This window comes from Botryllus schlosseri, chromosome 12 (assembly GCF_051294905.1).
Source record: "Botryllus schlosseri isolate E-star chromosome 12, Bs_hap1, whole genome shotgun sequence".
Taxonomy (NCBI): Eukaryota; Metazoa; Chordata; class Ascidiacea; order Stolidobranchia; family Styelidae; genus Botryllus; species Botryllus schlosseri.
Window position 1 is genome coordinate 25414623 of NC_137247.1, and position 16804 is coordinate 25431426.

Consider the following 16804-nt stretch of genomic DNA (forward strand, 5'->3'; position numbering starts at 1 on the left):
ATGTATACACATACACATACACACCTGGTTTTCATGAAATAGAATTGGTATCGATTTTAATGCGCTTTGACTTTACCGTTAACCAATCCGGCAGTTGATTCGATGTGGCTATACTATCAAAATTGCAATAACCATACACGTAACAAACACAAAATGACTGAAAGCGCTACAAAGAGGTGTAATTTGCGAATATATATAGCCTACTTGAGAACCCAAAGTGCAAAACGTCAATGGTTTTGCCTAAAACAGCTGATCAAGTACAAGCGGCCGTATTCTAAAAAATAAAACCACTGGAGTAAGAAGTACAGGTTTTCAAATTCACTTTGATACTTTTAGGAAGTAGAAGTAAATCGTAGCTGACCACCTCCCCGTATTACCGACTCAAAACCAAACAGACAAATTCGTACCTGAGCTATCCCAGTTACTATTTTGGTTCCCCCAGAAGCGCCAATCACCAGTGCAGGCCTTTTTGAACCTTTCCGCAGTACTATGGTGGGTGCCATTGAAGACATGGGCCGCTTTCCCGGTGCGATGAAATTTGCTTTCGACGGTGGAAGATCTGACGAAATCAATATTTCCAGGCGGGAGACTCAGAAACGTATTCAACCTATAATGATTCTCCCTTACCGAAAAAGTTCGAGACATTCGGATATGAAAAGTCGTCCATTTGATTATTGAATATAATACCAGTGCGACTGCCTCTCACTTTCGAACCAAACCTATTACAACATGATGACGGTATTTAGTGTTATCAAGGTAAGGTCAAATTACCAATGTCTAAGTCCAAATATGATATAACATTACTTTGTCTTCGTCATATTTTGAGCGCTTCGCGTGACTGTCGCCAGATTTCTCAATTTCAATATACGTAGGCCTACCCCATTCCGCAATGAGCAAAGATGGGCATAATTTACTGTAGTCCAGCTGTATTCGCAATTAAGAGAAAACCGGAATATTCCTAATGTCACTTGAGGTGGTTGAAATGCTTGAACCTTCGATTTATATAAATATATGCCCATTGTCAATTAGGGTTGTGTAAAACTGCTTTTAAAATTATGCAGCTATTTGATAAAAATGTTTGGTTGACTAAAAATTGTTACGTACTTAATTTAGCTCAATGCTAACTAGTAGACGTGAAGCTACACAAGTTCGGAAATTTTAAATTTTGAATAAAAAAATGTTCAAATCTTACTTTCAACCCCATGAAATCGTAAATTTATGTAAAGTCATGATGTATAAAAAATTTTGCTCATTTCCAACCGATAGCAACCAAGTTATAACAGTTGAAAATTTTGGATTTGTAAAAATCCCGTCGACGCTGGGTAATCCTAGAGTTATGAATGCAAAACTCAAATAATTTCGCACGGGTTGGAATTGCGTCAAATTTGTTTTGCACTATTGTGTAGACCAGTCAACAATTTCATGAGGCGGACAGTAAAATTCGAAATAAAAATTGATGCATAATAAATTAAAAATATCCAAACCCCTGCAGCTCTATATCTACTAGTTAGAATTGAGCTAAATTTTGCGTGCAACGCTTTTTTTAGCCAACGTAGCAATTTTATCAAATAGCCACAAAAATATGAAGGTATTTTTGAAAACAACCTATTGTACATAGGGGCGTAAATGGCCTGCGCCGAATTGTCCTGTCCTTGCAATCTGAGCTCCACAGTACAAATGTGACAAGCAATAGCAAAAGCCTGCTGAAGATATCCCAATTTCGAACACCAAGACTAATATTTTAGCGAGTTCCAGACGAAGTGCTACTGCATCCCTGTCCAAAACTATTTCGTTATTGTAGGGAACTTCAGTATTTCATGTCACAACTTGAAATACATTTTCTTAACAAAAAATGAGCTCATGTAGGTAGACCGCGGAGGTTACTATCACGAGTAGTTAAAAGGTAACGAAGTGGTCAGGCTGAAGTGACGATATCGAACGGCACACAGCATTTTGTCCGTGACACTCACCATATATTTAGAGAGCACGTTGCTGCAACTGCGCTGCCGTCGGCGCCAACGACACAGACATGTGACGTTCCTCTATCTACTGCGAAATCGCCACCATATTGTTCCGAGTTATATGTTACGTCGTCTGATATTTTGCTTCTCAGTTCGTCCCCGTACTCTGGCGATAACATCTCCTTAATTATCTGGAAATTAGACAAGAAATGCAACTGCAAAATTCACAATGACCACTGCTTCGATGTCCTTGAAGACCTCGCTCATATGTTTGTTGTATTCTTCATCTCCGAGTTTGGACCGGTGACCAAATGCATGTTTAAAGGCTTCAACGATCCGGTGATGTGTCAGTATGAATGCTTCTTTGTTCGCCAGATCATCGCGAGTAAACTTGTAACCTTGAAAACAATATTTTGCCAAAGAAAATACATTTCTGCCGCTTTTTCGGTAACCACCGCTGGCTACTATGATGAAATGATTTAATTGAAACAAACGAAACATAAAACGATTACCTTTCAATATATTTAGAATGAGACCGAGTACGACTCCAATACTTGAGGTACCGGGAATGAAAAACGTATGATCGCCGATCTCCACGTTTAGAAGCGGTTTGATATCCACTCTTGATATGAAAGAAGTAACCGCTCAGAAGAATCAAGAGTGCGGGACCTTTAGTGTAGGCCTACTGTGGTTTGCATGAATTGCAAAGGATTTTAGGCGCTGCGCATTACATTTTCATTTCAAATTTCGTACAAAACAATACAAACCGTGACTCTTTACATTTCTCACGGATATGACTAAATGATCGTTCCACTAGTGCGAAACACATTATGGTAGCTCAAACTGATTTGAACATGTTGCTATTCGCAAATTTCATTTCAACGTTTTCAATCACTCGAATTCCATTCGTAAGAGGGCTTACGCAAACATATACCTGCTGTGTGAGTGTGTATTTATGTATATCAGTAGCGTACAAATCAGCCTCGACCAACATGGTGATTAAATGATAATACATGAATATATATATATTCATATATATATGTTGGAAGTTACAATGAGAGATCTTGCTGTTGCATTATGTGAAAGCATCATATGTTTTCAACGTGGGGTATAAGATGCAGTTCGCGTCTAGAAATTGCGACACTAATAGCATTCACGTGTCAGTAATTTAGCAAAGGTTTAACAAGCGATCACGCATGATGACGTGTAGCGCGACAGCACAGAGGTCGCACGTGTGCTATGGTGCATTTTTTAAAAATCTTGCAGCTGCACGTCGAATACGGTGGCTTCCTGAAGAAAATGGCCGCTACTGAAAATCCCTTTACCAGTTTTATCATTAGTTTGAGACCACATCCCATTTAGAGGTCAGTGTCCCTTCGAGACCTAACTGGTAGATAAGAGTACTATGACCCCGTCCATTGGATTTTTCAATTAGGGTTAGTTTGCTATCCTAGTGACCGGAATATTTTCATAGGATGTAGATATCCTCCTCCCAAATAGTCTGTGATTTGCGGGAAAGGGATTATCACAGACATTCGCAGGCGTTCTGGTTGCACAGCGATGTGATAGATATTTATTGATATTCTTGAGATTCCTTAATATTCTCCAGATTTTTTTCAACCTTTAAGCAGGTCTTGAGGTGCGCAGATTGACATATGCCTTATCCATTCGACTGAGCCTCATCCTGCATATTGCATACTTACGTATAGTTTTTTAGGTCGTCAATACTGATTATAGATTCTCCAACAGCGTCATCTAAATCGGCGATGATCTCGCTAGCAAGGTCTCCGCGATAGAAGCCTTCGTATCCATGGTCAGCGATGGCTGTTAACGTCATGGCCAGCGTTTCTCTTACTATAAGATCGCCTTTTTTCTTAAGACTTCCATCCGGATTCACGAATATCGGCCTGAATAGATTCAATCAGCGAGTTGTATATTAAGCGGTGTGAGGGTGCCTCATCGTTACATTTTAATTAAGGGTGATTGCGCAGATCCATTTATGAAATACGTTGTTGAGATGAGATCGGCTCATTTGCCATGGACTACTAATTTGATGAGTCTTCGCCGAAAAAATTGGTCGTGAACTCCGGCGATAACCTAACCGATGACATCGCTGTCCAACCAATTTCCAGCGCTAAAAATGCCAAATACATTGGTGTTTTACTGGGTAATGACATGTATTGGAAGAGTCACATACAATCACTCAAACCACAACTATCGAAGGTATGTGGTCTGTTTCGCCGCCTTAGTTACACGCTGTCAGTAAGGGTCTGCTGATACTTTCAACACTCTATTCCTATCAAAGTTACAATACCGAATTATTTGTGGGGGTGCTGCCTGCAATAATACGACTGACCCACTGCTAAAACTACAACATCGGATCATCCGTATCATTGCCAAAGCCCCACGGGGGCCTGGATGTGCAACTGATAAATCGCTACTCAAAAGATTTGACGTTATAAACATAGAAGATACGAGGAAGCTAGAAATTGCCAAGTGTATGTATCAGTTCCATTGCGGTCAATGTCCGTCACATTTCAACGACTAATTCACCTCGGAGTCAAAAGCGCACAAGTACAACACACGCGCCTCAACGAAGAGCAACTAAGATATGATCAGGGCTGAATACAAGAAAACGCATTGTTTTATCAAGTATGCCGGACCATGGTTGTGGAACAGCATCTCGCCGGCTATCCGACAGTCGTCGAGCATGTCCGAATTCAAGTCGAAATATAAGTAATTTCTTCTAAATGAATACCAGTCAGCCTTCAGGATTATCGGACCACGACCTAGCATCAGGGCCGTAACAGCACTTCGTCAGGCCCCCCCAAAAAACTTTGGTCTTGGGCCCCCCATAGGGTTATAGGCCGAACTTCTGGGGGGCTTCGCCCCCCAGAAACCCCTCCGGCGATACCCTGTTTACCGCTATTTAACACATTGTTGGGAGTTTGTTTAGCGAATAAGCTTTTGTCGCCTAAGCGCGCGAAGCGCAGAAAATTTCTAAAATTCATGATTGAATCGGTTAGTATGATATATATTGTTATGAATTTTTATCTTCTCTCTGCTCACGTAATCAGATTTGACGGTATAGCTGAGTGAGGTGTCTTTGAAAAGGTAGGACGACTCAATAATAATTAAACATCTTCGGGCGTATACCCATTGGCAGGAACGAAACAGTACCTCGTCAGGCCCCAAAAAACGTGGGTCTTGGGCTCCCATAGGGTGTAAAACGACCCCCCCCCATCACGTTGTTCGCGTTTGTCACGAAATCATCTGTACTGTACTGTGAGGCAGCGCGAAGCGCGAAAATTTTCGATAATTTATGATGAAATCGGTCAATCAGATCGGCGATTGCATATATATTATGCTATCAATTTATTGTCCGGTTCACCGGTAGAGCCGAGTGAAGTGTCTTGAAAACGGGAGGGCCCGTAAATAATAATTTAACATCTTCGGCGGGCGAACCCGTTGATATGACTTCGTTACATGATGTTATTTCGTGACTTCCAACAAAAAATATAGAATCGCCCAAACGTGAGCTTCTAAACTAAGAGGCGCACACGATTTCAAATTGGTATTTCCTCACTGGCATAAAATTTTTCTCAACGGGATGGTATTTGTCTTGTGAGGTTCAGATTGCAGAGACAGCAACATTCAGCGCCAGTCATTTTGGCACATATGGACAGTTAAACCTATATGTATTTTGTATATATAACGAAGTCTTCGGTCAGCATAAGGGCATAGACCTTTTCGGCCAAGGTTTTCTCGCTGCCGATCGTTCTGGCACACTTCTTGGAGTCGCATGTTATATGGCCCCAAACTTGATTGTATGTCTTGGTGGGTCGTGGCGCGGTAATGGCCCAATCAATACCCAATAATGAAGACAATTGGCCACTTGAAAAAATTTTTGAAAAAATTGCATAAATTTTCAAAAAATACTCTCTGATTTATGCTAATTCACGAAATAATTTTGGGCCCCCTTCGAGCTCGGCCCCCCCCCCCAATTGGGGGGTTTGGGGTGCGGCAGTTACGGTGCTGCCTAGCATCGATCTCGCCTTCCGCCACATGCCACATCATTTTGTCGCTTGCCTATTACTTCCTATGCTTTACTTTTCATTCAGTGTGCATGCCTCATCCCTACTTCACCTAGGCCAAGGTGGGTGTCTGATCTTCGAGACTAATCCAAGTCGTTTCGACATCTTCCGATCTTTTCATTGTATCGCAGTTTTATGGGGTTTTTAAATGAATGAAAATATTGATAAACTGATACTGATGCATAAAATATACAAAGTATGTTATTTGATATTACATAAAGTATCATTGTTCTGCTTGTTATTCGCACGCTACTACGATTCGTTGGTATATTCAGATAGCAACATTCCTAACCACTTCCATCCGACCAATCTCAATGAAAAGTTGTCCCTGAAGCCAGATTTCATATGATACCGTACTCGCTGGAACATTGTTATCGGGTTTCGAACAATCCGATGTCCACATTGTGTAACGCTTGACCGATTTCAGACTATTGATCAAGTTTCGCCTCAATTTAATCTTTAACCCAACACCGCATGGCATTTAATATGACTTGGGAATATAGACCATTAAACTATAGCTACTCAAAAAACCAAGTTCCTATTCTCGACTGTAATCCAACATCTGTTTAAACCTTCTTGAATAAGGCATTGATAAAACCTGAATGTTGCGGAGCTGAAATTAGTAGAAAATTGTTCATTTTTCCTCGAACAAAGTTCAGTGTGTTCGAAATTAGCTCATTTATGCATGTACCAAATTTCAGAAGATTTGAGACTGAAGTGGCTTCCACTTTTGTTTTCCAGGTTTGGAATGGCCCTTGTTTGTTGTCATTGTTACATCACTAATTACTCTGCCTATGGTTTACAATAGATTGTGATTTTATTTTCAATAAACCACCCCTTTCTCTGTATCTAATGTTACTATATCAATGCAATATTTATCCCATCAAATTGGAATTCCGTGTGAACAACGTCATTAACTGTATTAGATGTACAAATATCACTAAGACGCAGAATGTAGTTTAAACTTTCGGATAGGCCCACCACAATATCTATTACTTTGACTCCTTAAAATAAATAATTGCCCGTCTCTGGCATAGGGCGGAAAATATGCAAGGATAAACCCTGGTCAATTTAAAATGTAATTGGTGGAGGAATGGTATCCTTATAATGTATTACGCATAATCCTTACCTGAGATTGAATGCTGGACATCGAATGTATTGCTCTTGACTCTTAATATCTTTCTCTAATGCAGCAGAAACTGGTATGCCTTTTAGAGCCAACTCGATAGTGTCCTTGAACAATCTTTTCCATGGCAGTTTTCCGTACCGTTGGTGAGTATGCCAATATCCAGCCACTTCTCCCGGAACAGCAATTGACAAAGAGCCTGCATGCAGAAGACCACGGTTGCAAAGACTTGAGAAGCAATTGTTCGGTTACTTGATTTGACTGGAGTTATTTTCTTAATTTTGAAAAATGTCTCAAATCGTCTTGTGTCTATTTGTGTATTTACTCGACTTGTACTCGAATCCTCGTTCATGACTCGACCAAGTTATGGGAATACAGACTAATCGGGCTAGATAGGTATGTTATCTGTTTGAAAGAACATATGTTATGAATATGAATTGTCAACGTAGTCATCGTTGGTAGAAATGAATGTAAAGACGTCAATTCGCAAAGTAGAAATATTCTCAAATCATTACCACTTGATTAAGTAGTGCGAGGAGGTAATGTATAGTTAGTTCTAGGATAATAAAAGGATCCCTGTCCAGTTTAGGGAGCGATTCAAGATGAACCTTAATAATTACCGCTACTTCATACAGTGGTATTTGCAACATTGTTCTGATCTGCTACCGTCATGCAGTGGCGTAGCAGCCACTTGGCGGTTGTGGCTCTGCGCCAGGGGCGGCAGGCTGCAAGGGGTCGGGAAAATGTGAGGTGATGACTAGGGCAAGTTTTTGCAACTTTTGCAACTTGTTTTACAGTGTCCGGCAGCTTCCTAAATACTCAGAGGTTATGTAGTTTGGTGTGTCAAGCTGTTTGGAGGATTCTTATATTGTAACTTTTTGCAACTTTTCTCCATTTTTTCATGCACATTTTTTGTACGTTTTCCGATTTTTCATGAAACCTTTTGCAACTTTTTTCGATTTTTTTACTATAAATATTTTGCACTATATGTAAATAGATCGCTTGATTATTTCACCGTCGTTTAATTTTAAGGTCCTTTCTGATTTGACGTACATTCAGGCTAGACTGAAGAAAATTATATTTTCACTGGGTCAATTTGTTCAGGCTATTGATTTTGTTGAATTCACCAACACTCAGTTTTGCTACAGTACCTTGGATACTGATCGATTCTAGTACATCATACTCTAATAATTTCAAGAAACTTGTGCATAAATGCAACTTTTAGTGCAACTTTTGTGAAAAATAATGCAACCTTATAATGCAATTTTTTGAAAAATAAATGCAACTTTCCACAGATTTGACTGCAACAAAATATTACCCTAGTGATGAGCTTTTTTTAGTTAATACAACAATATTTCCAGTAAATATAATTGATAAGATTGAAACTATTTCAAAATCTGGGCGGCATTCTCAACGAAAGCGAGGGGCGGCATTCTCAACGAAAGCGAGGGGCGGCAGCATATGCTCATTGCTCATACGCCACTGCCGACATGCGAGCAAATCCAAATCACTCGACATTTGTTAGAGTCCCATCATAGGCACAGAGGTAGGCTGTCTTGTCCAATGGGATGTAATGAAACAACAAAATGTATTGTTGGCAAGACTGTCTCTAAACCGTCATTGTTCGCATGTACGGCTACACCGAAAACAAATACACGATCATTATAAGTGACAAACATATAGAGATCTCACCAGCTTGAGAAAGGTATTTATTTTCCTTAAACATGTCTTGATGTGATCCAATTGGAGCAGTTTCTCGGCAGTCTATGAATATTGTCTCATTCGTGGATGCGATGTAAATGGCAATGAATGAGCCTCCTCCAATACCAGCGCTGACGGAAATGTACGAAATACTGGTTCACATTCACATGGCTGATATCCATCGAAAGAGGCTATGCATTGTGACTATAGGCTTGCATTTAAAACAAATGGTGTTCTAAAACACTGATTGAAACATGTTTAAACATTATTTTAAAAAAATTGTGCTTTGTTTCAAACGCTGTATAGTTATGCCGTGATTGTGTGAAGATTTACGGACGATTTACGCCCGATATAGTCGACGTATACGAAGTGGAGTGGCTGGAACCCGGGAAATCGTCGTCGGTTCATCAGTTATAGCAAGTAGATGTAGATCATTAGTACGGAATAGGTGTTCTGATGAAGATGACTGCCGAACGTGAAACTACTGCATACCGATGTAGTCCTGGTTACAGATATTGTTGGTCTGTTTATGACACGGGTCGGAAGCCTAATTCCCGGGTTGTAATGACTCGAGTCACGACTCGACTCGAGTCACGACTCGACTCGAGTCACGATTTTTTGATGACTCGACTTGAATCGAGTGATTTCTTCAAACTCGACTCGACTCGGGTCAATTTATGTATTGGCTCGACTAGTACTCGAGTCATTGTGCATGACTCGAACCAAGTCATATGGCTCGAGATTAGGACGGCAAATACAGACATTTCATTGTAACTTCGAAGAACAGTAAAGTCACCTCATGATTGGTATTTCGTCTATTAGTCCTGATACTGGGAAATAGGGCAAGAAACTGTTAGGACTGAGGAAAATTACGATATTGTGAATGTGAGCCATTCTTTATCACTCGATCAGAGTTGAAAAAAGTGAGTTGAACCAGATTGAACCCAAAACTGAACAGTGAACGCAATGACTTGGACTCGGACTCGAGTCACAACATTATGACTAGGACTCGACTCTCTACTCACTGACCTGGATTAGGACTTGACTCGGGGGTGAATTGAAAATGACTTGACTTGAGTCAAGTCAAAACTATAAAAGTGAGATTGACTTGTGACTCGGGAACTTGTGACTTGGTTACAACCCTGCTTCGAGTCGAGTATCACTCATTATGACATCAAAACAACATTATTGACGTGGAAAGTAAAAATATGTAGGCCTACCTGTTCTGCGACCACAAGCAATACACGTTCTATATCACATTATTGGTAAATTACTATTGTGACCATTCCTCTTTCATTACACTTTGGGACAGATGCTGTGGATTGATCACTACTTCCCAGATATACCATTTTCACTGACATGGGTAGTTGTATATTGCATGTTTCGTATCCTGTGATACGACCAATCGAGGTCTCAAGCAGGGTTGTAAGTCACAAGGCTCCGAGTCGCAAGTCAATCTCAATTTTATAGTTTTGACTCGAGTCAAGTCGAGTCATTTTCAATTCACCAAGTCCGAGTCCAAGTCAGCGAGCAGTTAATCGAGTCCGAGTCATGTTAGTATGACTCGAGTCCGAGTCCAATTCATTGTGTTGACTGCTCAGTTTCCAGTTAAAGTCTTGTTAAAGCCACTAATTATAACTATGTTTGGTGATATCGAATGGTTCGCATTTATAATATACTAATTTCCCCCACTTTTAGCAATTTCTGGTCGCATTTTCAAGTACCATTACCAATAGACGAAATCCCGATAGTGCGGTTACTTTACTGTTCTTCGAAATTACAATAAAATGTCGGTCTTGGCCGTCTGAGTCTCGAGTCACGTGACTTGGTTCGAGTCATGCGCAACGACTCGATTCCAAGTCGAGTCATTTCCGTATTTAGAGAAAACGACTCGAGTCATGAGAAAATCGTGACCCGAGTCATTACAACCCTGGTCTCTAGGCTTTCACAGTGGAAACTGCATGGTATCGAAACTAAAATTTTCGTTGATAAATTAACTTCTTTAGTGGAAAAGAGCGCATAATTCGAAAATTCGAATTTGAAAACAATCATCTCTTTCTCCTCGACTGGAATCATTAAAACCAGCCCTCCAAATAAGTCTAAGTCGTGTTTGTGGGACGCAGGAAAGCGATCCACGTTATACAGTCATAGTACATAGATGTAGGTGAGCTGCAATTTAACTGCAGGCTTTACAGCTGCTAAAATTAATAATATCTAACGTTATGATTTACTATCAATGCCGCTATTTACCTTTGAGGATAATATAACCCAGCGCATACCATTGCCGCGATTGCAGCATCTACCACAGATCCCCCTTCCTTCAATATCGTGGCTCCGATTTCAGCACATGGACCCGCATCTGATGCGACTGCTGCTGTCCTGTATCTACCTTCCCCTTTCGGGCACTCCCACTGCAACAGGTAAATTTGTATTTTCTGTGTTAAATCAGGGACTACTCGGGCCATGATGGGCTTTTATTAGGAATACCACGTGTCCTCTTTTGGAGGTCTGGGAGTGAAGTCCTCCGGAAGTTTGGTTTATCACCCGATGGGGGCCCTGGACAAACGTTTTTTGTTTGGAGGGGGGCTGACGAAGTGCTGTTATGGCCCTGGTAACGAATAATTGTACCTGCGGGCACGCCCGAATATGTTTAATTATTAATTCCGTGCCCTTTATTTTCCTATACAACAGCTCACTCAGTGCTACTGGTAAATCTGATTACGTGGGCTGAGAGGATAAAAAGTTTATAGCGAGTTATATATGTAATTACCACCTTTCCATTCATGCATTATAGAAAATTTTGGTACCTAGGGCGACCAGGCCACACAAACTTTGCTGACCATCAAAATCACGATATGGGGTTCGTGGGGGCGAAGCCCTCAGAGGTTCAGTTTATCACGCTATGGGTGCGCAAGGCAATCGTTTTTAGGGGGGTTGACGAAGTGCTATTACGGCCCTCCCTATTACTCATTGTCTTTATTACATTCCTTACAATATGAAGTTGGGGGGCGCTGGAGCACGATCATTTTTGAAAGGGGGCGCTGGAAGAAAAAAGGTTAAGAACCACTGGCCTAACTTGACTACATGATTTCTTTAAAAGTTTTATATAAAAAGAGTTTTTTAATGTCAAGCAATTTTCCAGACCACTAAATAATCACCCAAATGATATTACGGAACGAAATTAACCTCAGCAATATCTGACGTTTTTCAGCTGTCAGTATATTTGCCAGTCAGCCGAATGTATAGCGGCCTTACAAACCTACCACCGGAGGCTGTTATTCACTCAATGCAGCATTTCAGCTGTATTGATGAAACGTATAATCGAATATTTACACTTCCTCTATACCAGACCTGGGCAACTTGCGGCCCACGGGCCAAATTTTTTATTGAATTTTATTTCGTCTCGATGAAAAACTCTGCTTTTCAGACACAAATAACACCCTTTTGCTTCAACTCATTTTTGTTCATTACCACGATGATATGGGTACGAAGCTTTTCTACTTTCATGAGTTATTGATAAGCGCGTTAGTAAATAAGTTATCTCCCGCGGGAGTTATCGTATAAAGAGACGGAACGTACCTGTCTCAACTAATGTGAGTGGTTATATTAATCAAGTCTGACTCAAGTAAAGGTAGGGGTGTATAAACTGTATATCCCTGGTAAAGGAGGAGCCAATCAAGACGAAAGCCTGGGTCAACTTTGACTATGGACCAGGGGTTCGTGTCTGTCTCAACGTAAGAGATGATCAAGTCTGACTCAAATCAACATTTATGCTTAATCTTTGTGCCTTATAGTATACCTAGAACCGTTACAGCCGCACCCCAGACCCCCAATCAGGAGGGCGAGCTCAAAAGGGTCCCAAAATTTTTTTGTGAATAAACCTAAATTATAAATTATCTTTTTGGAAAATTACGGATCGTTTTCAGAATTTTACTGCGCTGGACGCGATTTAATGTTGTCAAATATCTTGATTATTGCGTACCCTTCCCCCGGATGATGTATAGAAATAGGCATTTCGGCGTCGACGCACCAAGACATATGAAGTTATAGGCTATGTAACACGCGACTCCGAGAAGTGTGTCAGAACGATCAGTAGCGAGAAGACCTTGGTCGGAAAGGAGTGCCCTAGTGCTGACCGAAAACTTCGATATCTGTACATATATGTTTGATTGTCCCTAGGCCCCTAAATAAAATAAAAATAAGACAATAAGCTGCGGTATAAACTGAACTGAAACGGAAATTGGTTTGCTTTGAAGACTGTTCGTTAATATGCCGCGATTACGCATTCAAAATTACACATTCAAAATAAAGTCAATGTAGCAAGGTTTCTCGTAACAATTAAAGTCACAAGAATTCACTCTTTCCATATAGTTTAGTTCATACTTTCTGTGTTGCCATTATCACAATACGCGTTACACGGTGTGTACTTCAAATTATTTCGTGATAGGCCACGTTTCCAAATACCTATTTCGTAAAACAAGTCAATCAGTGCTCGTTTATACTATGAAACATCACAATCCATATAGGATGAACGGGCATGTCAAAAAAGAAAGCCGAAAGATGAAATTCAGAGTCGGTATGGAGCACTATCCACAGGGCTATGATGCTGCACCCCAAAGGCCCCAATTGGAGGGGCCCGAGCTCGAAGGGGGCCTAAAATTATTTCGTAAATTAACATAAACTATAGAGTATTTTCAAGATATTTATAAAACGTTATTCACAATTTCTTCACAATTCGCGCGGTTTATCGTGGCTAGATATCCTAATATTAATATGGGTGCCCCTCTCCCAGAAAAAAATGCCTAATTTATTGAGATCAGCATGATCAGCAATTTCGGCGTCGGCCGTTGCCGCGTCACGACACACCAAGACCTTGGCAATGACGTTTCAGCTAACATGCGACTATGCGAAGTGCGCTGCTATGAAGCTCGGCGGCGAGGCCTACCATACCCATTTTTCACCTCAAGTTGTAGATTCATTGTCGCTAGTACCGAGATTCTACACTGACTTGTCATATCACTTGGGAGCTATCAATACTGATCTCACGACCCGTCGAAATTGATTTCACTGCGAAAGAGCCAATCGTGCACTGCGTGCGGTAATGTTGGAGATGCTTACTTTAGAGTCATATTTAAAAAGATATAAACCCGAAATGGTAGCTGAGTCAGTTAGCCACTTGATTCTTGTTACATTAGTACTTTTTACTTGCAGACTGGGTAAGAAGCTACTATACATTCCCACAATTAACGGTAGGTATGGATGGAAAATTCGTAACAGCCACACATCTGTAAGGAAATACACTTGCTCTGCACCACATCTCGGCTGTCACAACTACGCTATTCAACCTATATTGTCGGTTCGCGAATTCAATAGCGCATTCTTTCACTGCGCTGCGATTCTCGGATGGTTAGCGAACAATCAGTGAGGTGGACTCATTCGTAGCCTACCTCACCTGATTATTGTTTCTCTGTGCTGTCATTGTACACAACAAAGCTCAATTTCACATTCCTTGACGATTTTGATGGGGTTTTGGGGCTCTGGCATTATTCATATTTAGATTTCCGAGATCAGTGCGACAACAGCATGCGATTATTACCAGTCGTTATAAATCACGAGCTGTTTATAATGAATCGGGCTATCAAAGGTGAGTCCTTGCCCGTCTTTGCCTCATCTCTCCTTTCGCGCTATATTTTCGAAGAATAAATACGCAAATTTCATGATTTTTGGTGTAAAACGTAACAAATTTGGTCATTCATGAACATCCATGGAAAAATCCTATACTAAATGGTTTTATAATCATTGAATGAAGTTTCTTTCACTCATCCTGACGATATGTGAGGCACTGCCCCAATTGCCTCCCCTGGCCACACATCCCTGGTACGCTGCAACGCTTTATAAATATAACCCACCATGTATTGAGAATATGGTGCGATCTTCGGCGGTTCATATTTGGTCTTCAATTTAAAGTGAACAATTTCCAACACCAGGTGATTGATTATTATAGTAGCAGGGCAACTCCGGAAGTGCTTGTGAAAATTTCGCAGAAGAGTCGGCTGGAAATTGCAAGATTACCCGGATATTTTATATCCCTGTGTATTTTAGGCTGCATTTCTTCCTGCAATAGTGAATGTAATGCTTCGGATTTTGAGTTTATTTCTCAATGCTGCACGTTCGTTTATGTCAGTGGCTCTTGAGCTTTTTAGACCTCGTTAGACCGCGACCTAAATCTCAGTTTTATTAGCATCTCGCGAATGTAAGTATGCTACGTTATTACGTTCATATATGAAATATAAAAGGTGCAGCCAGCATACACAACGAAGATCTAAGAAACATGCGTGACGCGTGGGATTTCAAATTGGGAAGCCATCGGGATTATTCAGTGCCAGACCATTTCGACGACCGAACTTATCATTATCGAAGGTTTTGGCTAACCGGCGACTGTCATTTTGGGCCAAGGTTTCATAGCCGCCGATTTTATAAGAGATTTTATTCGAGCCATCATATACAGGGATTTTCCGACGGATTTCCAAATGCATACCACGCCCGTGTTCTCTCGACGCCCCCAAATCGTCAAGTTTGTAGATGGCACTCCAGCGAGACGATGCTACCACTTTGGATGCCACTGGCATAAAGCGACTTCAGAAACATTCAACTACTTCCTAAATCAGTGGTTCTCAACCTTTGTGACTTCGCGGACCCCTTTCGGACAGTCACGGATCCCCACGAAGTTTTAGTTCAAATTTAGCTCAATTATCGTTTAATCTTCATCTGTCTTGTGGAAATGATAACAATATAGCCTTAGTGATAACATCAACAAAATGACTATTCTTGAAAATGAGATCATACTATAAATGCAGAAATTGAGTTGACTTCTATTATTTCAAAGCAAATTCTGCAACTGTATTTCTTGAAATAATTGGTGGTGTCTTGAAAATCCGCGCCTTCGATTTGATATGAATGGTTGCCGAATATTCATTTCCACAAATATAGGTGGTGGCGAATGTAATAATACCGCGGAGCGCGTCCGACGACACATTTGGGAATGATCGTACCAATTATGGCACCAAAATTGAGAAACAATTTTTTAATGAACATATAACGTCAAGCCTGGTCATTATTATCTAGCAGCTTATCTTGAAGTTATTATGGTAAAATGGGTATATAGGCCTATCACAGGAGAAAATGGAGTTTTGTAAACATTTCTAAGTCACTGTGATTAACCTTACTCGTCCAACTTTTCTTTCTCGCTGTCCCAAACAAAAAATCTCTACACAGCAAAATGTTTGTATCAGTGGGCAATTTAGCAATTAAAATGAGTCTGCACAGTAGGATATCTCATCTCAAACGGCCATTCTGGTGGTTAGGGCTCTGGAGTTTTACTAGTAATGAAGCGAAACTGCCTCGCGATTTTCCGAATAAAAAAATACAAATTAGGTTATCAAATATTTTGAGGCTTCGCGGACCCCCAGAAAATGCCTCGCTCGCGGACCCCCGGTTGAGAACCGCTGTCCTAACTGGTCCCTAATCCGAAAAGCCAGACATGAACTCGTACCCTTCAATAACAGCCTCATTTAGAGTAGACCATACGTCTTTTGAAGGAACGACATCACCATATGTAACTATAGTCTCATTCATATATCACCACGGTCAGATGAGGTAATGCATACTGTGATTTTAGTATGTGCGATAGCTGTGTCAAAGCCATGACTACTATAGCTGCGGTGTCCATATATCTGTTCCATCGACAACTATGCTAGTCAGCCCTCAAGTTTACCGGAGCTCGATATGACATATGAACCTCGCCAAACGACATACGAGTCCATTTTCAACGCTATTGGTTTTATGTTGTCCCTTATTTCGTCCCATCCATTGTGCATTTGCATGCGTCTTATTTACATCGCCTAAGCCCAGGTGGGTGTCTT

At 40.7% G+C, this 16804-nt stretch overlaps 1 protein-coding gene across 1 annotated transcript; it reads right to left on the reverse strand.

Annotated features, from left to right (window-relative positions):
• Positions 1-607: 607 nt before the first annotated feature.
• On the reverse strand, positions 608-8236 carry LOC145452761 (glutathione hydrolase 1 proenzyme-like). The gene is made up of 7 exons (XM_080330915.1): positions 8197-8236; positions 7185-7380; positions 3665-3868; positions 2474-2583; positions 2220-2359; positions 1971-2152; positions 608-719 (listed from the first exon to the last, which is right to left on the reverse strand). Exons 1-7 carry the CDS (start codon positions 8234-8236, stop codon positions 608-610), a joined length of 984 nt encoding a protein of 327 aa, XP_080187041.1.
• Positions 8237-16804: the final 8568 nt, after the last annotated feature.